Source organism: Atta colombica, unplaced genomic scaffold (genome assembly GCF_001594045.1).
Source record: "Atta colombica isolate Treedump-2 unplaced genomic scaffold, Acol1.0 scaffold100, whole genome shotgun sequence".
Classification (NCBI taxonomy): domain Eukaryota; kingdom Metazoa; phylum Arthropoda; class Insecta; order Hymenoptera; family Formicidae; genus Atta; species Atta colombica.
In genome coordinates, this window is record NW_017259185.1 from 2,608,628 (window position 1) to 2,633,636 (window position 25,009).

At 29.3% G+C, this 25,009-nt stretch overlaps 3 protein-coding genes across 8 annotated transcripts in view; 1 reads left to right on the plus strand and 2 right to left on the minus strand.

The window, feature by feature from the left end:
* The window catches only part of LOC108684657 (DNA repair protein RAD52 homolog), a 2,088-nt gene extending 851 nt beyond the window's left edge, over positions 1-1,237 (minus strand). The window contains exons 1-4 of the mRNA XM_018189095.1: positions 917-1,237; positions 662-809; positions 292-440; positions 4-217 (exon numbers count right to left, since the gene is read on the minus strand). Coding sequence (XP_018044584.1) covers positions 4-217; positions 292-440; positions 662-809; positions 917-955 — 550 coding nt within the window. The 5' untranslated portion in view covers positions 956-1,237. The remainder of the gene's footprint in view (positions 1-3; positions 218-291; positions 441-661; positions 810-916) is intronic.
* A 344-nt stretch (positions 1,238-1,581) lies between these two features.
* Positions 1,582-3,126, plus strand: LOC108685621 (pleckstrin homology domain-containing family J member 1-like). Of its 2 annotated transcripts, none has more exons than XM_018190500.1 (2): positions 1,582-2,052; positions 2,638-3,126. In XM_018190500.1, the coding sequence occupies exons 1-2, from the start codon at positions 1,962-1,964 to the stop codon at positions 3,111-3,113; spliced, it is 567 nt and encodes a 188-aa protein (XP_018045989.1). In that variant the 5' UTR covers positions 1,582-1,961; the 3' UTR covers positions 3,114-3,126. The 2 variants fall into 2 exon arrangements, with proteins under 2 accessions (XP_018045989.1, XP_018045996.1); XM_018190507.1 differs by lacking the exon at positions 1,582-2,052 and adding an exon at positions 2,277-2,338.
* A 10,846-nt stretch (positions 3,127-13,972) lies between these two features.
* Positions 13,973-25,009, minus strand: part of LOC108686174 (very low-density lipoprotein receptor-like) — a 32,909-nt gene continuing 21,872 nt past the window's right edge. Inside the window, exons 4-14 of one of the 5 annotated variants that reach the window (XM_018191332.1) lie at positions 23,615-23,734; positions 22,621-22,743; positions 19,572-19,807; positions 19,198-19,402; positions 18,499-18,810; positions 18,086-18,386; positions 17,702-17,993; positions 16,850-17,330; positions 15,958-16,041; positions 14,603-14,871; positions 13,973-14,460 (exon numbers count right to left, since the gene is read on the minus strand). In XM_018191332.1, the coding sequence (XP_018046821.1) occupies positions 14,416-14,460; positions 14,603-14,871; positions 15,958-16,041; positions 16,850-17,330; positions 17,702-17,993; positions 18,086-18,386; positions 18,499-18,810; positions 19,198-19,402; positions 19,572-19,807; positions 22,621-22,743; positions 23,615-23,734 (2,468 nt within the window). In that variant the 3' untranslated portion in view covers positions 13,973-14,415. The remainder of the gene's footprint in view (positions 14,461-14,602; positions 14,872-15,957; positions 16,042-16,849; positions 17,331-17,701; positions 17,994-18,085; positions 18,387-18,498; positions 18,811-19,197; positions 19,403-19,571; positions 19,808-22,620; positions 22,744-23,614; positions 23,735-25,009) is intronic. The other 4 variants (XM_018191315.1, XM_018191323.1, XM_018191341.1 and 1 more) reach the window with 4 other exon arrangements.

Below are 25,009 nucleotides of genomic sequence, written 5' to 3' on the forward strand. Positions count from 1 at the left end.
GAGATTCACTCGTACATTCTGTTTGTTGCACGTAAGAAACAGGTGCTTTAATTGAAACATTTGATTTATTTGGAATCTGCTCGTCTGATTGTATCACACTTTTTTGTATGTTATTAGCTTGTTTAAAATCAATCTGTTTTTGTAACTGTTGCAATTCTTTTTCAATTTTGTCTCCAAATGACAACAGAACTCTTCTTAAGGCATTTACAGCAGAACCCTGCACACAGAAATAAATGTTTAACAAAATATAAAATATTCTACTTCTTTGTTCTCCAATTGACTGACACATACAACTCTGGCATTGTGTATCGACAAGCCTTTTGTGGATTCCTCTGCACTGTAATAACCAATATCTTCATGAAAATTTCCATTCTCAAGCTGGACCTTGACAAAGCTAACGCAGCCAGTACAACATTTGGCACCAATTATTTCGACAAAATCTATAATATAAATTTGAGCTCACTTTTATAAATCTGACAAATTAGTTACACTTATGAAAATTTTCTTCAACTATGGGCCTTCCACTTGATGATACAAATTGACAAAAGAATTGTTCTATCCTTCTTGACATTCAGAGAGTGACAAAGATGAAAGATAAAAGATACTTATGTCGACTTTTTGTCACCAAATGGAAAGCACCCTGAAATAGTAATAAGTGTACCTAATGTTTGATTCACAACAGTATGGCTCCACTTGTCTTCTCCGAAAACCTTATTGGCCGTTAAGATTAAATTACGATGCTCCGTCGTTAGATCCATCGATTCTGCCTTTTCGTGCGTATTCTTCATCGCGATTTGTTTTGAAGTATTCTGAGAGGCGAAAACATTTATAGGCATCACTCTCGCACAGTCAAAAAATCAATTATTTGCTACTTTATTTTACAAAGTCACAAGCCAAGATCTGTGAGATTACTCACGATTTTGATACACGACAGATACTCGTGCCCATTGTACATATTGTCGACAAAATCTTCAAATCGCAATTTTTGCGCGCGAAAGCAATTAAGAACATGCAAGAAAATGTAAACAGGAAATAAATCGACCAATAACAGAGAGAGATCTCAGAAACGAGACATCAATAGCAAACCCAAATCTCGAAAAATGATAATCTAGCAGACAGAAAAATCGATCAATCGTGTCGAATGTGGCGGCATGGCGTTTGATGGCATTCTTTACGGGAAACACTCGAGGAAACGTTTCCTTTGTATTGTTCTACGTAAATACGTATTGACATTTGTAAAATAGCAGGAGTTACAAACGTTACGAGTTATTAATAGTCGATAAAATTAACTGCGGTTTAAATGAAGTCGCCTAGCTTTATCACAATTAATTAACAGCCAAAAGCAAGAATTTAAACTAAATAATTGTGCATAATTTCTCGTGTTTAATTATTTTTCGCTGAATATATATACATGTATATATAGACATCTTCATAATCATTGCCTTTGAGTTGTGACGTAATGATTAATAAAATGACGCGGAGCTATAGCTATTTCTTCTGCGTCCGTGGCATTGAGTGAGATTCAAACTAGCTAAATTAAACGTTGACATTATGTTGCCAATCGAAAAATACAGCTAGAAAAATCACGTGAAAACTTTGGCGAACGACCAGTTATTTCAAAATTTATGACGCGGATGGCTGACTCGTTTCGTCGTACGTGAGATCGCGCGATAGGAACGCTTATCATCGAGGAGTGTCGAGGATCATTTTTTTCCTGGCGATTATCAAACGACGCAGGAGCGAAAGCACTCGTGCAAAGACGGGGGAAAGAACGCGAGAAAGCGCGCCCATCGGCCCATGTCGATTGATTGACGTGGGAGGCGATCCTCGCAGCCTGATATGCTGCGATCAATGTGACTGACGAATCAAAGATGGAATATTTCGTCAGGGCGCGACAACCCCTGTGACTGCTTGTGACACGTATGTACAACGCGACAACGTCGTCCAAGTCCTAGTCTGACATGAGATTCAATGACAAAGAACTCGCGGAAGCGAGCTTTGGACCCGCGGACCTGGAGGGACGTCTAAATCACAAACGAGCCCATAAGTCAGGTTAGTTTAGTACGAGATGCGAATATTGAGTGAGTTTTACGTAATACAACGATCTTAACCTATCTGCTGTCATATCTGTCACTTTGCCTGTCGCTTGATAGATTTTATTTGTGTAGAGAGTTTCGATTATGTAATTTATAATTATTCTACGTGTTTACATTGTACATACTGAATTAATATTGTATTTTATTTAGACTTAAAAATTTTTTTCAATTATTATTGTCATTTGCAAGGCAATTGTAGGTGATAGATAATTTAGAGGAAATGAAACGATTAAATAAAACTTGTGAGAGAATTTTGATTACTTCTGAAATACTTGAAATAAATCTTTTGATCGAAACAAAGAAAGACATTTATATATTATACATCAATAATCTGTATAACATTTTATATATAGTAAATTAGTTGTTTTTTAATGATTGATTATAAAGTTTTCTAGCCTTAATTCTTAATAGTACATTTTATAGTTTTGCAAGAAAATTAATATCAGTTGAAGGAAAGAATTAAAAGATGTATTCACAATTCTAGATATTTAGAGTAAATGATTAACATGTATCTGATATTTATTATTATATTTGCTTCCAGTATTCAAAGAAAAATGGTTCAAGCTGCGGTATAATCTATTATTTTATTTCAATATCAATGACTTGGGACATATCGATAGGAGGCAACCTGCTGGGGTCATCGTTTTAGAAAATTACAACATTAATATAGATAATTCATCAGAGGGAGCATTTGCGTTCAGCATCTCGTTTCGTGATGAGCCAGAGAAGCGGCATATATTAAGTGGTCGATCAGAGTCTCAAGTGGAGCAGTGGATAAATGCACTTAAACAAGCAAGCTATGAATATTGGAGATCTCGCCTGATCATGCTTCAAGAAAGATTGTGTAAAAAGACAGGGAAAGACCCGCTACTTATGTATCCCAGAAATCAGGGTGTAGTGCGAGATGAAGCTTGGGAACCTGCTACCAGCTTCAGATCTCATGTACGTTCATTCACAACGTCAGTCGCACCTACATTGAACACAATAACGAGGGAAGTTAATCTGATAGATCTTTAATACAGAGGAATAATTTTAGACAAATTAAAATTTAATTTTTTAAATGATGTAATTATAAAAAATTACATTATCAAATTTATATTTTGAAGAAATATGCGTATGTATATATATATATATATTGTCGATGAAAGAAAGTTGCGCAAAACTGCCATATGCAAGCGAGTTTTAAGATGCAAGTTCAATAAGTATGTACAAGCTTTAATAATTTATATTTTATAATAATGTAACATAATATACTGCATAGAATCTATATTACATGCAAGACAGAATGCAAAGGAAAATAGAATTATTGCAGATAAAGTAATTAATTTTATATAATAATGATTTTATTTGAATAATATTGAAAATTAATAATATTGAAAATATATGTAAAATTCAGAAAAGAATTGAAAAAAAATTTTTACAAGAAAGTTATTTTTTTTCTAACGTGACAGAGACCGATATCCATAGTTCGTTTTTAATCTCAAGATCATCTCAAGCAATGTCTTAAGATGATAATATGGCTCTCTGATTGGTTCATGACATTTCAAGCACTCATTTAAGTAATGTTGAATCTTGAGCAACATCTATGAATTCCATCCTATAAGTCACATTAGAATAGAAAAGTTAAGATATATGAGGAATAATAAGAAGATAGCACAGATGTAAAATATGTGCAAGTAACATACAACGATATGAACATCTTATATTTATAATCATATTGTAAAAGTTATATGAATATATTAGTATACTTAGTAATTTATGCTTATGTATTAGCTTAGTTTTGATAACTAAATGCATGTTAACATTGACTAGACGATAGTACGTTATAGATACAATTAATAAGACAAATTTTGTTTATTTATATTTATTCGCTATTCGTTCCTCTACCTCTGCATAAATTCGGTAAAGTATTCATTCGCGAAAAAAAATACTCAATTTTTTATCTCTAATAAAATTTAATGATAACATTAATTGGAAAGTTTGTAATGGAAAAAATAAACGTATTTTTATAAATCCTATGTATTTTTTTAATGTGAAATCCAAAAAACAAAAACTTACAATACCATCATGTATGTTACACATTGTTCGTTTATATTTATTTTATACATATGACAAGAAATATTATGTCTTACAATAAATGATAAAAATGCACAAAATTCATTATATTTCAACTTCATGAAAAGTGTAAAAAAAATAATGTAAATTTAAATAATAGATATAATATTAATGTTATTCGAGCCGTGCTAGATATCTTCTGCAAATTTATAAACAAATCAATAAATAAGTCAACAAGCATTGAAAAACGTCTTTCAAGATTCTCGAAAACTTGCTAAGTAAATTAAGATATATAAATGGAAATATTTTGGTAACAGAAATTAAACAAAAAAATGGTTAAAACTGGGCCTCCCCCTAATTCTTAAAAAATAAATTTTCTACAAAATACTAGGAAAATCTATAATATATGTAACTACACACACACACACACACACACATATATATATATAACGTAAATTATTTTTATATATTTCATATGATATTTTTCGAGAATACGACTCCAATCCCAAGCGAAAGACACGACTCATAAAACTCGGAGAAATCGAAGTTATTAGGAAAGTATATTCTGGAAGAGGAAGAAGATGGCAGCGCGACAACTGTCGAACGTGTCACGTCGGGATCTCGAAACATTGCTCCTGTTACTAAAAGAACATGACCTGCGAGGAGGTTACAGAAAACATATCTCACAGTTATCACTTCCTACCTTACCATTATATCTATAATACCGATATTCGTCAATAAGGGGAGAATCTCATTTAGGAGAGCCAAAAATATATTCCTTTGTAACCACTATTTTATAAAGAAATATTATAAAATTCATTTTATCCGTTTATTTTTAATAAGTTGATTTTTAGTAACGTGTAGCAGAACATACTTTCTCATGAATTTTAATATTATATTAAAGATGCGATAAAAATGACAATTGATATGCTACTAAAATTATTATTATCAGTGGTCTGGAAGATTCAAGATTTGCACGCTCCTGTAACAAGACTGTTGATGTTTGACGAATTAATTAATTTAATTTTTCTTTGTGAATAGATATGGTGAATTTAATGTAAAATCGGAAGACATGCATTGAATCTGCGCTCCACTATGAAAATTATTCTTCTTTGTAACGGATACTAACCCGCGTACTACGAGGTGAAGGGATCATAATATGATCAAATTATTGGGCTATAATTATCTTGAACGATGAAAGTGCTATCGTAAATATTATTAATAGCTTTTTATCACCATATTAATAAGTTTTATAATCGCAAGTTAATAATTAATAGTAAATACAATCTGTTTGTTGTTAGTATTTCATTTCGCGTTTATCAATATTTCGTTAAACATTGGTTTAGAAAAATTTATGTTATCGTATGTATTTTCGATATTTTCGTATAATCCCGCATTACTAAAATTTGTTAATTATGTTCCTATATTCTTATTTTTATTATATTTTGCACACTTATAATTGTATATTATATTGTAAACAATATATTGTTATAATCGTATTATTGATTTATAAAAGATTATATAAAAGATTTATATAAAAAGATTTATATAAAAGATTACAATAAATGAAAATATTAAAAAAGTTATATGATTAGCGAAATATAACAATACAATAATTAATAATAAAAAATAAATTAAAAATATATTTATCTGAAAAAACGGGCTACTAAATTTATTAGTAATTCGTTTTTTTTTTTACGAGTGAGTGAAGGTACTTACAAAGAAAAGATAACCGTTGATTAAATCGACGAGAGTGACGAAGGGTCCTTAACTCGTTTTTGTTAAACCTTAATTTAATGATGTATGATTGGAAAAGTTTGAAATGTATTTAAAGACTCTATAATTATTAATGATTATAGAGATTTTAAGAAATATACTTATACACTAGTAATTATATTTGGTAAAAAACGGGCTGAAAATTCGCATAAAAAACATAATTTCATAATTCCATTTTTATGCAGACGTATTATAAGACAATTCGCTAAATTAACATGTTCGAATATTCAATTTTGTTTACTAAAATTCAACAATTTTTATTTATATAGTAGGAGATGCGAAATTAAAATTTTCGTTCAAGTTAATAAACACATTGTATTATTAAAAGATTTATTAAATAAAAATGATTCTTATTGCAAAACCAGAAATTGGATTTTCTTGAATTAGAGCGAATTTTGTTTTATAGTATGCATGCATTTTATATATGAAACTTTTATATTACAAACAAAATGTGTAAGCAAAAATGTAAAAATGTATAAGCAATTTATGTATTTTATATTTTATATTAAAAAGATTTTATTCTGTTTGTGTTGTGTTGTATTGTGTGTGTCTAATTATGTATATTATAATTCTTTCTTTATATTCTATATTTTGGTATCAAAATATAATTATATAAATACATAAATTGCAATTATATAAATACATTGTATAAAAATATTAAATAATCATATGTATAAAAACAATGCATAAAAACATTCAAATCCAGCAAATCTCAAGTTACAACATAATATATCTCTTAGTTGTAATTTGTCATAGAAGAATATAACTGTAATATAATATGTGTTATATTACAATTATATTAATTGTTACATGTAATTTGGTGTTTGCTAAGAAAAAGAGGATCACCATTAAAAATTGGCAGGAGTGACGGAGAGCCTCTACAGATTAATTCCTTTTTATTCATTTAAATTTTACAAATTAAATGTAATTTGCTTACAATTAGAAGAATTCCAACTTTATTCAAATTGCAAATCACAATATGATAAAGCAGCATTTTAGTTGATTGATCCGCTATATTTCAGAAATTCCCGTCCTATATATATTTGAATACTTATGTTTGTGTTATTTTTAAATTTCAATAATATCTATAATTAAAATTAGATATTTTAAAGGTATTAACAAATAAATTTCTTACATTACGTACTTGCTTTAAATCATGAAAGCCGTGCTTTTTTTGTACGTGATACAAAGCAATACAAAGCAGAATTCTTATTAGATATATCACTCATTTCTCATCGCGTCCAATATGCAATAATAGTATTAAGGCTGATTTATAATCAGTTCTTTTTAAGATCATCTTAAGTAATGTCCTAAGATGCTAATATGACTTTCTAATTGATTCATGTCATCTTAAAACTGTACTTAAGACGATCTTAGATATAAGATTTATGAACAGGCAAAGGGAAACTTGAATCTTTATTAATTTGATAGATTTTAGTTTATAGATTTATTTCAGCGATTTATTTCCATCAGGAGGATCGCAAAAAATGGATATTGTTGTGTAGTTTACATCCACTTCTTGAGTGTAGAGAGCAGTACGTAATACGCCAGGGCATTTTGCGGTTTTAAAAAAATGGCCGTCACATCTTCTCTCAGGTTTCTCTCTAATAGTATTTTGTCTCATAATATTTGCTTCAGAATATTACGATTTTTTTCTGAGTGTTTTTGACATTGATCATTCATCAAACGGATATTGGTTCCTTTCTCGTTAATCCAAATTATTTACCAATATTTTATAAATATTATTTATTATCAGATTTGTTGTTAAATGTAAGAAAAATTAAACACCTTCATAGATTACTAAAAAAAGCGTGCGAATATCTCGAGATTCAGACTGCTTTTAACATATAGATAAGAATATTTGAAGACTTCTTGGATTGTCAAAATATATCTCAACATAAAATTAATATTTCAATTATTTATCAACTAAGCATTCTGCAATTTAATCAGAACGTGTATCTCTATATATTGACTCAGATTGCAGTTGTATATCAATTATTTAAATCTAATTAAAATATTTAATAATTAAATATTTAATAAAATATTTTTAACCTATATAATAATTAAACAAAAGCAATTTGATCACTTATCAATATTAAACTCTCGAAAACTTATAGAAATATGTAAATCAATAAATTCAGTAAATTTAAATGGTAAAGATAGATGAGAATCGAGTTTCTCAATGTCGAAAATCTGAGGAAAATACATCTGAAATAATATTGGTTTGTCCGGAAAGTTCGTGCAAAAAATTTAAATTTAATAAATGTATACTAAAATTTAAATCTTCTGCGTTTCAATTTTCCTTCAAAATCGACACGAACTGTCCGGACAATCCAATAGGAGCGCATATTGAGCGAGAAGGTTGTTGGAGGTATTCTACTGTCTCCGTCGTACCAACGGAACTCCTACTCTACTCTTACCGCCAACCTCCTCGCTTATTCTGTTTTCCTAATACTTCAGGCGATTTTCGAGATTTTCGACACCGAGAAACTGCGAGAAACCTTATTCTCGAACTATCTTATTGTTATCTGAATTTACTATTCTATTAATTCTATTTAATTTTATAATTTTTTAATCATCCAGATGCGAAATTAAGTTTCTTTTATTTAATTATTATTTCGAATAAGAATATTCTGTTTCTATTTGTTTAATTATTAATAATTATTGATTAAATTTAATTGTGTTCAAATATAATTTATGTACGCGAAAAACAATAAATATTATGCACATTGAAATGTTTATAAAATAACGATTTGAATGTGAATTTTTGTTTATTTCAAAACAATAAAATACTTAATAAATTATTGTGTTAAATAATATTAAATAATTTAATAACTATAGAATCGTTGTGCATATTGATTTATCAGCACCATTCTCGAATATTGTATAACCTAAACTATAGCATTGTAATAATACTTTTCTCATTAATATAAATAATAATATTCTATGATTCTTTGTTGGAACTTTTGCTAAAATGTATAAGAAAAATAAATAGCAAAAAAATACCTTTTAAAAATACCTTTTTGTCTTTATCACATTTGACTAATAATATTCTAGAATTATTTATGCATTTTTCGTAAAAATATATCAGAAAGATAGAAATTTAAGATAAGTAATACAAAATAACAAATATAAATAAAGATGTTAAAAGATAGATTTTAACTCATTTGAGTGGATATGTAAGAGATTTGTGTTTATTTGGTTCGTTGAATCTATATATATAATAATATTCCAACACACTGTTTATTATTGGATCTTTTTTTTTAAGGACTTAGAAAATACATAACCCAATAGAAAAATGATTCACTATTATTTATATTTTCAAATAGGCTTATTTACAAATTTTACATTTCACAATCTTTCATAGGTGTGATAATAACATAGCATTACTGCAATTTAGTTCGCATCCTTTATTTATACAATCATTATAATAAATTATATGTATATTTCTTTTAAAGTATATTTACGCACACATACGCGAGTGTGCTCCATATATGTATATAAAGTGATTCATTTTTTCTTAATATTTGCATCTGAAATAATTTAATCGTCTCCAAAAAAAAAAAAGAAAATTCTTGAGATCGAAATTATTCTTACTATATTTTTTAAAACATGTGAAAATTATTTTAATTCTTCAGTGGCAATCTTTTACATAAGTTTTTCTTATCGCTCTGAAAAAGTGAAATAAAATAAAAAATAGAAAGATTATCGTACATCTTTAAAGGTAATAAGGATATCTTTCAGATGCAAGCATTGATTCACTCTGTATACGTATATAGAATAATTCTAAAATAAATTCTCAAATTTTGTGACACATTCTCTCTTTAATAAATTAGAAATTAATTTTTCTTTAAAAGATATTTAACTAAATACTACTCTTTACATTTCTTTTTTGTAAGAAATATAAATTATTAGATGTAAAACTTAGGAAAATTTAAATTCCATTTAATTATATAATAAAATTAAATTATATTTTAAACTAATCGAAGAGTAGAGTTTTATCTATTTCCATTTCTCGTCTTTGAAGTCTAATTTAAAAAAAGCTTTTTACCTAATAAATTTTTTTTGTTAGATTTTACGTAAAAGCTTTTAGATCTAATAAATCAAGAATTGTTATCATCTGGATATTTCTGCGCAAAAAAAAGATTTTAAGTGGTCCAAGAATAACTACAAAATTTGATGACCTATTTCAGAATCTCTCATTGTATATACGTATATGTACATGTACATATGTTGCATAGAAATAATGTGTTTGACACGATTTTGGCGGATAAGTTATGACAAGTTATACGATTTACACAATTAATTGCAACTCTCACCCCACACATACATACACACACACACACACACACGCACGCACGCACACACACACGCACGCACGCACGCGCGCACACACACACACACACACACACACACACACACACACACACACAAAAACACACCCTATGTTTTGATTAAAATTACCACCAAGCTTCTATATCTTAATTTTGGACTTTGCTTTTTTGCGCTTACAATTGCACCATGCCTCCGTTAACAGACAGCTGGTCGTGGAAGATCGGTAGCAATAGTTTGGTATGTATAGTGTGTATGACATAGAAAGATATTCATTAATAATCAATATAGGAATTAAATAATCGAATTATATGTATATGTAGGTACATAAATTTTCTTACAAAGGAATATGAGATTATGATAATTCTCAACCTCAGCTTTTATTTTTTTTATATTTGACAATCATTTGACGTTATTTTCCTGTAAAGAAGAATGAAAAGTAGAAACGCTTTATATTTCGTAAAAAGTTCCTTGGTCCCATAAAAACAAGACCAGATAAAGTGTGTATAAATTATTGACTTGTAAATCACTTTGCTTCAGCAAAAGCATGAATTTGTTGGCACAGTATTTTGAGAGAACAATCCGCTATCTGTCAACGTACATAGCTCTTTTTACCAATCTAATATTATATCTTTTAATAATCTTATCTAATAAAATTTTTTTTCACATTTAATCATTTTTAATATAGTGTATTATATTATATTATAAATAATATATTGCGCATATATATGTAGGACATTCCAAAGAAAGATATGAATCAGCAGTACTTTAAGATGTTTTTTTGGAAATTTTATCAATGAATTAGTTAAAATTAAGAATTAAAACTAATAACTTATTAAATATCTGTTCTATTCCAATTTTCGTTAAGAATATAATTTCAATATTATAATAATTATGAGACACCACACGTTGTGTAATTGTATTCATTATGTGTTTAACTTTTTATTCTTCTTTTTCTATATCGGATCTTTATATGAAGAATGTGAAATATTCTAAAAATATTTGTGATAGATTCTAATCAATATCTTTTTATAAATATATGTACGTGAGTGAATACATGTGTGGCGATCGTGGCATAGAGTTACGCGTCTACTCTCTACTAAGAATCCGATTCAAACTCACTCAGAATATTTCTCGGAAAGCAATGGCAAACTATCGAGAGTTATTCTTTGTCATGACAACTTAATTCCAATAGCAATTTATTAATGCAATATTGGTTGAAAATTAGCTCTACATTGATTCACATTTGTGAAATAAACCCTTTATGTTTGATAATTAATATATTGATTTTAAATATTAAAGTAATATTTCTCGTCCAATCAAAATATTTATAAGAATTATAATAATTAGTAAAAAGAATAAATATACAACAAAAATTTATTATATGACATGATGACATATCTAGATGATATAGAAAATTCTGCTACTCTTCTAGTATATTTCTTTTCTATAATTCTATAATTCTTCAGGAGATGATAAAAGAGTACAATAAAAATATTTCAAAAAGTTACATTCATCAGATTTACGATCATCACATTTCATTAATATTACAAACCTGTAAAACCATTTGGTTAAAAACTATAAGTTTCATATATCAGCAGATATGCAGAAAAAGTCATCATGTTTCTGACAAGAGAACTATGAACTTAAAAGAATGAACGATAATTAAAGAAAACAACGCAAATAATTTATTAACAGCCGATAAGACAAAGCAAAAAGTCGTATGTAAATTTTAAAACATAAAATATATTATAAGCAAATTATAACAAAGTTTTAAATAAATTGTTATTATCGGTGTAAGATTCTTACAGTACCGATACATATTTTTACTAGAACATCCTTCATATATATACAAAGCGTTACAAAAGTGGAGTATAAAAGTACTACAGAAGAAGTTTGCAAAAATTAAATAATGAAGGCAACAATTTTTCAATTACAAGATAATTCAATTAAATACATAATTTGACAAATTAATTGTGATTATTTTAGCTACAATTTCAGCATAAAGAAATTCGTCTGCATAGTTTCTGCATTCTATCGATCTTTAATGATAGCTCATTATTTTATTAGCTAAATTTTAAGCTAATACTTAAAAATTTGTTGCTCAGAATAAAAAGTCACAATTTTCATTACTTAATTTTTCGTTCATTTTCCGTTGCAGCGCTTTTAGACTCAATTTTTGTTACACTTTGTACATATATGTGTGTGTATATATATATATATATATACATACATACATACATACATACATATTATATAATATTTATATAGTAAATAAAACTCTTAAGCCCGATGCAATAATTCTATACAAATACACTGATTTCTTTAGTAGATTGAAGTACTTGACAACAGTTCCCTTTTAACAAACGCACAGTCACACTTACTGTCATTGAGCTCAAGTTACAACAATGTTCTTTCTGTTTCACTACATAAACGATAGTATAATATTTGTAAATAGAGCGATTTTTTTTCGTGATATGGACCGCCCATCAATATACAGATAACGGTTGGAAAGTCCTGACATATATCATATATGTCTATGGCATTGTACGCATTACATAGACATAAAAGGAGAAATTTCTTCTGAGCATACATCATTTCTCATTAATTCGCGCTTTTTAACTTTCTGTTTGTATAATTAATACGCGGAGCGGATTATGTATAAATATATCCTTAAATCTAAATTACAGAGAAGAGATTAGAACATGTAATAATAAAAGGTGATATTACACTCAGATATTATACTCAGATAATCAAGCCTGCAGAGATAGATTTTGAGCTGAGTATGCTACCAATTTTTGATGGCAGAAAAGCAACGATTTCACAAATGTCAGATACTAGAAATGTAACGAAGCCTGCTGACACACTATGCCAAATTGGTGGCAGAAACCAGGATATATTTGTTCGATTTGTTCTGTTGTCAGTCTGCTGCCAAATTGCCTATAGATCCTACTTGATTTCTGCCACCAATTTGGCATAGCATATAAGCAAGCTTTGTCGACAAATCCCAAGTTTTAATACAGACAAATGGCTATGGATTTACAATAGGAATCTGATCGAATTTGCTACCAATCTGCCAACAAATTGCTATAGCATTTTGCTATCTATATACATATAAATGTGCCTCTTATAAAAAGAGGTCTTTCTTTCTTGTATAATAAAAGAGGGAGAATAATAACTCAAAAGGAAAAAAATAATTATAGCCTCTTATTCCACTGTAGTTGAGTGATAGTTTGTTTCACAGCATACATTTAATCATTACAACTTTCATATTGCATTTTAACATCATATGATTTTTAAATAATTTTAATAATATAAAATGATTCAGATTTTTCGCATTATTTACATATGACTTCTATGAGATATTAGGTATTCAAAAAAATAATATCTTGAATACCTAAAAATTCTATTCAAAAAACGTCCATTGTGCATATTTCTAAATAAATAATTAAACAAATTGATTTTCTTACATATACATAGCGCATGTAAAATCATACGCTACGTGCGCCAAGCCAAATCGATCTAAAAAGTTCTATATTACAAATTATGTTATTTAACTAAATAGGGAAAATGTTAAATAGGAATCTCAACTCTTAAACGTCACATTACGGGAACAATGCACTTGGATATGGCATACCCAACCCAATTCGATTGCTTATAACTTTCATAAAAATAAACAATTTTTTTTCAATCAACATAATAGTATCAAGCAAATATATCTTTATTAATAAAAAAGTTATAAGCAATGGAAGAAGCATTAAAAAAAAAATAGATAAAGAAATGCTGGGTATGCAATACCGAAAAGGCGATTTAAGGGTTAAATTGTTATTAAACTATTTGGCTACATGAAGATAGATCGCTTATTTGGCAACAGTTTCTAGATATTTCTCCCTTTACGTCCTAGAGCAAATCTAAATGTTGCACGCATAATATACATATATTTGAGTGACAAAGTGCTAAAGTTTGTAAAGAAATAGATACAAAAAAAATTAACATAATCACAGTTGGTTGGCAGGCTTGCGAGCGAGCGCAGGCATAATGCGTTTGGACAGGCTCTTTCAACGCAAATACCTTGTCTTTCTTTACATGATTTTATCACTTGGTCGATATAGTACTTCTGTAGCCTGTTGAATCTTTTATATTGACAGACTGAATCTTAAACATAATCATTTGTTCCAGGACTTGTCAATGGTTCTTGGGCCTGAAACAAATATAACATTTTTTATTAAAGAATATTTTGAAATTTTATTTCTTTCATTATCGTAATTCATAAAAATTGCCTTTTAAAATCTTTTAGGTAAAAATTATTTCAAATAACTATATGTAGAATTAAAATTTTTTACCTCTTCTCCAACTGTAGCTGCAGGGAGTGGGAATCTGTTTTTCTCAAGACTAAACTGATCTTCTGTAGTTTTCCTATAGACGGGATTATCGAAGTTCATACTAGTAACGTTACGATGAAGATAATGCCTGTAACACAGCACTGCAACAAGTGCGAGTAATAACAGTCCTAAAGACACTACGCCTATTACGATGCCGGCGACTAAACCAGGATCTGTTGATTCAGCTACTGAGTTTCCTTTTCCTTCTGCGTCTTCTGACGATAATGGATCTAGAAATAGTATGTTCAAGTAAAAATTTCAAAATATAAATTTAATGTTCGAGTGTAAAAAGTATCAGAAATTTTTTCCCATTCCAGCGCATTCATTACTGTAGCAGAATACAATTAGTAAAAATTTAATAAATTCATTTTTTTTTTTAGTATATACAATGATCATAATTATAAAAATAACACTAAATCTAAAAAATACTAACTAAGCTATCAAGTAGATTGCACATTTGTAAAAAAAAAAATACATGCACATTCATATTATGCAAGGGGAGTAACATTAATATATTAATGTTAATATATTTCTTCAATTATTAACATTAATAATATTTCTTCAATTTAATATCACAAAAGATTACAAAATAAATTATAAAGTATATCTCTTAAATATGAATAATTAAATAATCAGTTGTAATCAGTCTATTTTTCTAGATAAATAATACGTATTAATTCAAAATATTATTAGGTACTGCAGAAAATTCGTGTCGATTTTTCAAGAGATGTTTATAGGAAGAAAAATGACATGAACTTTTCGCGATATTTAATACTTTAAATATAGCAAACAACTTTTTATTTATGGATTTTCTAATAAACAAAATTATTTTAAACATTAATTTTCTGATGTATTTATTTAGAAGAAATTAACTTCAAATTAGCTAAATCGATTCGATAAAAACATATGGATATTTGAAATATTTAATATTACTATATACTAAAGAAAATTATGATGTATTGGGTTGTGTTCGTGCCGCAAAAGATTTAAATTTAATAAATGTACATTTAATAAATGTACATTTAAAAAAAATTTAATTTTCTTTTTGTTTCAATTTTACTTCGAAATCGGCACGAACTTTCCGGACAACCCAATAGATTTAACATTCTGCGTTCAATATCTCTTCTAAATAATGGAGATATGCTAATATAGTTTTAATTAGTGATTTCATGAAGCCCAATATAATCCCAAAAATGAACCACCGTAAATTAATAGATGTTCAAATGATTAATTAATTTTATGATAATTACATAAAAGCTTAATATATCCTCAAAGGATCCATGTGTATTAAAAAAATATCATTCAACTAAACTTACTGGCAGTCGTTGTAACATTCAGAGGTTTGAGCCTCTGGAACGGCATCATGGGTGCTTGCGTGGACGGCGCTATGGTCGTAGTAACTGGAATATCCCAAATTCATGCAACACGAATGCAAATAAATGAAATAACGTAAATAATGAGCATATAACATCTTAGCAATTATTGGATGTTAATAAAAAAAATACATTTTTATGCATACTAAATAATCAACTTTATGCACTAAAAATATACACGCTTTTTTCGTAATAATTTTTCGCACCGAGCATTTACGTTCTCAAATTATACTTTCTATTTATACATTTTTTTATAAGAATGATCATGCAAAATGATTTATCATTGAGTGACAGCTGTTATATGAGATATCAATGTTAATAATTATATGCGTGTTGTGTGCACATGAGCTTAACAACTACCGAATACAACGAAGAACTTTAAACAAAAAATGACATTTTGTGCATCCTTTTGCATAATAAGCATTAATAAATTAAAATGCACCAACGACATGCAATGCTATTTGAGAATATAGACTTCTTTCTCATAATCTGCTATATTGCAGAAAATCTACAACAAATTTTTAATAAATTGACGAATAGCTTTCCATAACTGTCTATTAATTAATTTATTCTTTTAGAAAAAGATTTTGTAATTCGCAATATACATATAACGTCCATTGCAAAAATATTCAAATAATTATCTTTAATATAATTTTTAAATACCTAGTCTTTTTAAAAGACCATTACGCTAAAAAAATGTGATTGAATTATAAATAATCAGCATATCTATTTCCCATAAATTTGTTGCTATGACGAGGCAGTTGCGAGAAAATTGCGTAGTAACTCAGTGTTGGAAGGTCATTCGTCAATCATGATATCCTCGTGACTGACTCACCATTTTCTACGCACATCAATCCATCAGGTAATAACCGTAAACCGTCCGGACAGGCGCACGATAATAGTGGTGATCTAGAGTTGATTTTAGGTGCGGGCAAACACAGATGACTGCAATGTCCATTGACAGCTTGACATTGATTCATTCCATCAGGCTGTCTGTAAGGATGATATACATGGACTACCATCGGATGTTGAAGCGTTCTGATTGACGTAACAGCTTCTACTTCCTTGCCGGTAAATTTGTTAGCTTTAAAAATCGTTTCCTTATCCCAATCGGTCCAGTATACGTAATCCTCGAAGGTTGTTATACTAAAGGGATGTCTAAGGCTTTCAGGAGAATATAATACAGTTCGTCTGCCGGTACCATCGTAATTGCAGGAACCTATGATGTTCAATTTTGCGTCTACCCAATATACTCTCTTGCCAATCAAGTCTAAAGCTAACCCATTAGGCCACTTGACATCATTGCCGACAATCACCTGTAATAAACTCTTGTTAGAAATCAAGATAAATTGGTCAAAAAAACATATTTAACGTGTTTTATTAATGATTCATAATTGCTTCTTTCAAACTGATTTGCAGGGACATCAGCAAGAAAATATATCCGCGACTCCAAAAAAGAAACAATTTAAAATAAATGTAAGTAATTGTCTAATTGTAAATTGTTAGTTAAATTCTTTTTCATCGAACATGCACATGTACATGCATGCGTACACGTTCAAACATGATAAAAATTGAATATCTTTAAATTTTACGACGCTTAAATAATATACACAATATTCTTCAATAGTAATGAGAGAGAGAATAATGCTTTTTAATTAATATTATTTCCAATATTTCCATTTCTTACCGATCGATGAGTACCATCCATGCCAGCTCGTTCAATACGAGCCTCGTCGCTCCAGTCTGTCCAAAACATCCAACCTTCCAATGGATTCAGTGCTATTGCTCTAGGTTCCTGAATGCGATCTCGTATAAGAGTTTTTCTCATATTTCCTTCGAAATTGGCCAATTCGATAGTATCTTTTCCAGAGTCTGTCCAATAAATGTGACTGTAAATCCAGTCAACTGCCAATCCATCTGATGTGGTAAGATCGTTTTCGATAACAACTGTGCGTTCATTTCCTTCATCTATTGGAGCTCTAAAAAAACATGTCATTTGATCAATGTATCTCTTAATATGAAACTTAATAACAGAGACTTTTTTTTTAATTGTAAGGAAATTATAACATACTTGTAAATTTTCTTTTCACTGATGTCGCTCCAGAAAATCATTCCAGTACGAAAGACAAAGTCCAAAGCTGTTGCCATTTTAGTATTGTTAACGATCGCAGTCATCTCTTGACGGTCCAGAGCTACTTTTCGAATATCATGTCGACGAGCAAATAACAAACTTGCGTGACCCTCCGCGGCTTTACAGCGTGTTAAATTTCGTGGATCTTTAAGATAACCGGTGGCGCAGCTGCATTTGAAACCGCCTTTTTCATTATGACAAAACTGAGAACAGCTACCCGGTTCCAAGCATTCATCAATATCTGAAAAATAAAGTAATCTCTTAGTAGCTTTAATATGAGCTAAGAACTGTAATGAAAGAAACCTTAAAAAAATATTGTGTTAACATTTAGAAAAATGCAACTTCGTTCATACCATCGCACGTGCGGTTATCGATTAGTCTATAACCCGTACGACAGTCGCATCGGTAACCAATAGGCAAATCGACGCAGATCTGCGAGCATCCACCGTTATTTTTTGCACACTCATTCACGCCGCAGAGTTCAGCACTCTCATCCTCCCAGCCGATGCAATCTGGATTTTTGTTGCAGACGTTTTCCAGAGGAATACACGAGCCCTCGCTGCACTCGAACTGAATTCGCGGATCGCAGCTTACGATTTTACTTGTACAATTCTTCTCGTCGCTTCCATCGGAGCATTCAGCTTTACCGTTGCAATATAGATGACCTAAACATACAAATCGTTGAAAATCCGAAACATATAGAACAATTCGCGTGACTACCACGACGTGTGAAACGATAGATTCCTGACGATAGATTTAAATCTGACATGATAAAAAATTATATACACTGTTTCTATAACATATTAATTACAACATGTTGTTTTTATAACATATTAATTTTTAAAATTCAATCTTAACATAACGTAAAGATTAAATTTAATCTTAGCCATCTTCTATTCACATAAAATATACCATTATTTATTAACATAAAACGAGATTTTTCATTAATTTATCTTTTACATTATCACATAATTCATTGTAATTTTATGTTTAACATAATGACAATTTTGAATTTATAGAAATATTATATCTTTAAATATGCCAGTATATACCCGAGATGCACGAACGTCGATCTTCGCATTGAAATTGATCGGGTCTGCAAGTTACATTGTGGCATCTCTGTGGGGATTCATCCGCACCATTGGGACAGTCTTTTTCGCCGTCGCATACCCAAGTCTGATGGATGCAAGTAACACCATCGTCGCAATCGAACTCCTTGTTCTCACAGTGGCTTATCTTCTTCCCGTTCTGAATATCCTAAAAGGGATGATTTTCAAAGAAATTTCAAGAAATGTCGGATCTGTGTGCAATGCGATATTATGTAAATTGTAAATCTCATTATTTTCCTCTCGAGTTTCTATGTTCTTAACATCGCGCAAACGTTTTCAATTATTCGGTACTTGAAACTAGCATGAAGATGAAATACCTTGCATCCCATTTCATCAGATCGATCCGGACAATCGTAGTCGCCGTCGCATCTCCATCGCGACGTTATGCAATAATTCTCTGAACACGCAAAATCAGTGCCAGGATGACACGTTATCGGCCCACAACCTTTTTCATCGCTGTTATCCCCGCAATCATTGTCGTTGTCACAAACCCACAGTTGCTGGATACAGTGTTTATTCGCGCAGGTAAACTCATCGGACCGGCAAGTGTCGTCTGAGGCAAAAGATTTCTCATGTGAAAGAAGTGGAACGACATTTTATTTTACTATTACTAATAACAGAAATTTTCTCGCACAGCTATCGATGATCTTAACAGGAATTGACATTTGATTAGCATACAAAAAGTTTTTTAAAACAATTTCCCATGACTAAATATGTTATCTATCTTATATAATCTTATATAATCTATTAATACAAACTAATACAAATTTAATATTTAAATATTCGTATTAATATTTTAAATAATATTAAAAGTGACAACCTTTTGAATTACATGTGTAGTAAAATTATGTTATTATGCACATAATTCATGAAAAAAATATTGTAAATAATAAAAAAACTAAAACAAAATTTTTAGCTAAAACAGTAAATACACATGTATAATGCCTAACTAAAAAACAAACATTATGTCAATACTTATAAGGTAACGTGATCTTGCATTAAGACATATCTTGCTCAATATGACTTAGAGAACCTCGATATCGTTTAACGGTTTTCTTTATAATTTCTTGATAAATTATACTATGATGTAAAGTGTAAACTATATTATGATGGAAAAATCTAGTATATATCAGTAGATCCGATAACCTTTCACGATGATGCATTTTTGTCTAGTTTTGCAGTAGTTATGTTTTTGTAACAGGAGATTATACGTTAAGAGAACGTTTGCATTTGCGCGTTATTCTCTACTTTTTTTTTCATATTTTTTTCATATTTCCTCTTATAATAATTGATTTGATAATGCCTATTAATATAATTCATTACATTTAATCTATTCTTAAATAATATCTATTTCGTATAAACGCTTTATAAAAAAATTTCAATAATTCTTTAATACACGAGCATGTATAATTTATAATAAATACCTATAATAGTATTTACATACTTAAAATAAAATATAAATTACACTTCACTTATGAATTTCATTTATAGTGAAAAATAAAAATATATTATTTTTTAAAAATATAAAAAAATTTTTAAATATTTTTTTTTTACACATACATGCAAGCCATATTGGGAATAGTTATGCATTATTGTTAGATCACAATCGTAATATGGGGAAATAGAAAAGACAGAAATTCACAGCTTTCACGTATCGACATATAATTTAAACAAGAGTGTGAAGACTCTACATCATGATAAAACCAACATAAATAGCTTTAACGTAACTATTCGTGCGCAAACACCGCTCTACGAAGTAACATGTTTATTAAATGTATTTATGTAAAAAGAAAATCTGTTTTTTTTCACTATAATGTTTTTTTTAAACTGTTATGTATTCTGTAATCGCAAACGTTTGCGCTTTCAAAGAGACAAGTTTTACAAGAAATTAAAGGTTCCCGGCAGTCACTCGTAATTTCAAGCAGGACAATTATCTGCTTCTCCAGCAAGCGGTATCTGCGACACAACTTTATCTAATATCTAACGAAAAAAGCTACGTATTAAATTGCACTCTCAAGTATTACGATCGGAAATTCTCCAATTGAGAGACACAAGAGATAATAAGTATATAACGTACTCACAAGTGACTCCAAAGGTACATGAAGAAAATAAAAAATATAGAATCAATTATAAAGTACAGTAATTGAATCGTGGGTAATCCATTTCCGACTCAATCTTTTTTATTTGAATAAAATCATTTTTGCGCCAATTTATATAATAATCACGAATAAACGGAAAATGGACGGAATAAAGATCGTAAATTTATTAAAAAAATATATATAAAATTTAAATAGACTTCTCGGTTTAAGATAAAATTTTTAATAAATTTTTCGCGTTACTTTTTACCCACAATCAATTCTTGCAGATCTTAATACTATCAGCCGGCAAAGTAGCAAGGAAAGAAAAATCGACGAAAATCAGCGCATTACAGGAACATCGTCAATAAATCAATGCATTGATAATTATGGCTAATAAAAGTATAAATAACGTAATTCATGTAAACCGTTTATGAAACGTAAATACGACATAAGATGAAATTCGTTTGTAAAGTGTGTTTGAAGAGTAGTTTAAAGATTGTTAATGATGTTTAAAACTACAATCATTTTGCTACCATATTATGATTCTTGTCCTTATCACGATAATTATCACAATTTCTTTACATAAGCAACCTTCACCAATCAAAGATTTTTAACACTTGTCCCAAAGAAGAAGTACAATCCCACCACCAGCTATAATTGTTTTCGACCAGAAACATCGATGTAATTTATTTTGGGCATGATAACTACGTTTATCTATGTCCATGATAATGATATTACAATATTATATATGTGATATATAATTTATATATATCAATTCATTCATATTTATAATGTGTAATTGTAAAAAGCTATCTACAATGATTATGTTTACACGGATACCCTTAATCGGGTTTAATAACATTTGTGATAGAAATTGGCCAATCACACTCATCCATTCTTCAGCTACATGTTTGTTATTAAACCCGATTAAAAGTGCTCGTGTAAATGTAGTCAAAGTCTCAAACTATAAATATACTAATATAAATATGCTTGCATCTTGAAGTTTATATAAATTTTTAATTAAAGCTCTGTTTTAAAATATCTTGCACAAGATATTTTTTCTAAAAAAAAAACATCGCGAGCTATTCTGTACTTTCAAAGATGCACAATGTATTTTAAAGAATTTCATGCAAAAACTAATTAATACATGTAGAAATAGACAAAGAATTTTGGCTATTTACTTCCGAGATATAACGTGCAATATATGAGGCACAAAAAAACAGAAAAAAAAATAGAGAGAACAAAGTATGCAAGCGTATGGAAAAGTAGCCCACGTGCAGAAGCTTACTGCACTCAGCCTCGTCTGAACCGTCCGAACAGTCAGGGTTGTCGTCGCACATCCATGTTAATGCCACGCACTCGCCATTTCCCGAATGGCACGTGAATTGTTCCGGTGTACAGGTCTTGGTCCCTACAATATGACAATTGCATTGTACCGGATTCGCAATTATACAACGCAGGGCGCGAGCCCCGACAAAGTGGACATTGCGATTGACGTTTATTTTCGCGATAGCTTCGAAAGATAGATTGCATCCTTGCATAAAGCGTATAGATTCGAAAGCGTATGCAGAAGTTTAAAATACTCCGTTTATATCAACAAGAGTAAACTAGACTAAAAAGCTAAACTTCTGACCAAGAAAATTAAGATTTGTTTAGACACTTTTTTAATCTGGGAATTAATATAAAAAATCAAACTCTGTACAAAAATATTCTAACTTTCGCTCTTTATAGCTGATTATAAAATTGGTTTCATTATTTCTCAATTACATCAATATTATTAATTTATTATTATTTTATTATTCTTGGAAGTTTATATCATCTATTATCATTAAATCACTACAGAGTATGTGTTTAAAGATTTATATATTAATAAATAGCATATATAAAAATAACGTTCTACAAAAATATTGAAAATTTTATTAGTTACTGAGTTAAACAAAAATAGTGATTATGTCTGTAATATAAGAATTGCATCAATTGTTATTGATTTCACCGAATCTATTATGCACTATCTATTATGTTATCACTACATTGATTTCCCAAAATTATTTTGCATTGAATAAGTTATTTGCCATTATTTCCTGTTTCAATACATGCAATTAATAGACCGAGAACACAACTTTCTCGCAAGCAATAGAATGTATTGAGAGTATACGAGGATGCAATCTGAAATTCTGCAATTTGCGCTTTGTCATTTGTTCCGTAGCTTTCCGGCTGATCTCGTCCCTCCTTGGCTGCTTTCCGGTAACACCTACGCTAAAGTACTTATCCGTGCGACTTACTGTAACAATCCTTCTCGTCCAGACCGTTGGAACAATCTGTCTGATGATCGCACAGCCACGTCTTCGGAATGCACTCGCCTGGACTGCATTCAAACTCCCTTTCGTTGCATGGTATCAATCCTTTTGTTCGATTCAATCTCGATTAATTATCTCTTTAGTCTTAAAATACATATTTTTTATATTGTCACAACATAGGCGATAATTTCCCAAATAAAAATTTTTGAAAAATCGTCTTAAAAATCTCTTAAAAATCGTCTAAATAATCTAAAAGATATTTTTTTAACATCTTTATGATACACAATTTATATATTTATTTAATATAAGTTACTACTTCATTAAAAATGCTTTCATTAAGATGATAATTTTTATGTGTACAACTCAAAAGACTTAAGTTTTGCATCTTAATCTCTATATGCGTTTTTCTTTATTTAATTCATATTTTGTTCTTTACAGCTCAGTGTTCTTTATTTAAAGCTTACTTTAGACGGTTTAACATTTTTAAGAATAGAATTTTATAATTTTATATGTCAATTTCACATATAATGAAAAATATTTCAAAAGAAGCTTATAACACATATATTAGGTATAGTAAAAAGAAATCCATTATTTTTCCATTCAATTTTATGCAAAAATAATAGATTTCTTTTTACTACACCTAATATATATAAAAACCTAGATTAAATTATTAAAATGCTTATACATACATTAAATACGATATCAAAATATATAATAAAAATTATAAATGGAATTTTAAATCGACTCAGAAATTTGCAGTGAATTATTAGAAGTGAGTAAAGGGAACTTTAGTTTGTCCATAAATGTCAATACTTCATTTGTGTGACGAATGAGATGTCGATGTTAAAAATATTGAACGTCAAACATTTAAGTATAGAGGTTTCAATATTATCATGTGTAATAATGCTTGATTATGTAGGCAAACGAAGCAGTCGCTAACCTTTGACATTCGATATATTAGCATGCCATTGTTTTCAGATTCAAGTTCGAATAAAAGAGCTATATGCCTGCAATCATTTCTATGTAAACATTCTATGCAAACATTTCTATGTAACAGAACGTAATCTCTCTTTTATGAAATAATACCGTACGAATATCATAGAACATTGTATAATAGATATACAGAATGTTTCCTTATTAAAGGCATTTCCCTCTTTGGCTAATGTTGAATGAAAAATATCATCTATAATTTTATAAAACTTTACAAAAAATTCTATTCAAAGAACAAATTCCATTTAAAATTATCCGAAGAATGCTATTATGTCATTCACTTGGAATGTCTATTAATTAACAAAAAGTCCAAGTTTATGCAAGATAAAATAGTTCATTATGTAGGGCATTTGTTGTAAATACATAGAAAATGGTGAAATTATTCATATA

Excerpts from the sequence above, each read along its gene's own strand:
- LOC108685621 (XM_018190500.1), top strand. The coding sequence starts at position 1,962 with ATGAGATTCAATGACAAAGAACTCGCGGAAGCGAGCTTTGGACCCGCG. Across the intron at positions 2,053-2,637 it reads CAAACGAGCCCATAAGTCAG|TATTCAAAGAAAAATGGTTC; the intron begins GTTAGTTTAGTA and ends ATTTGCTTCCAG.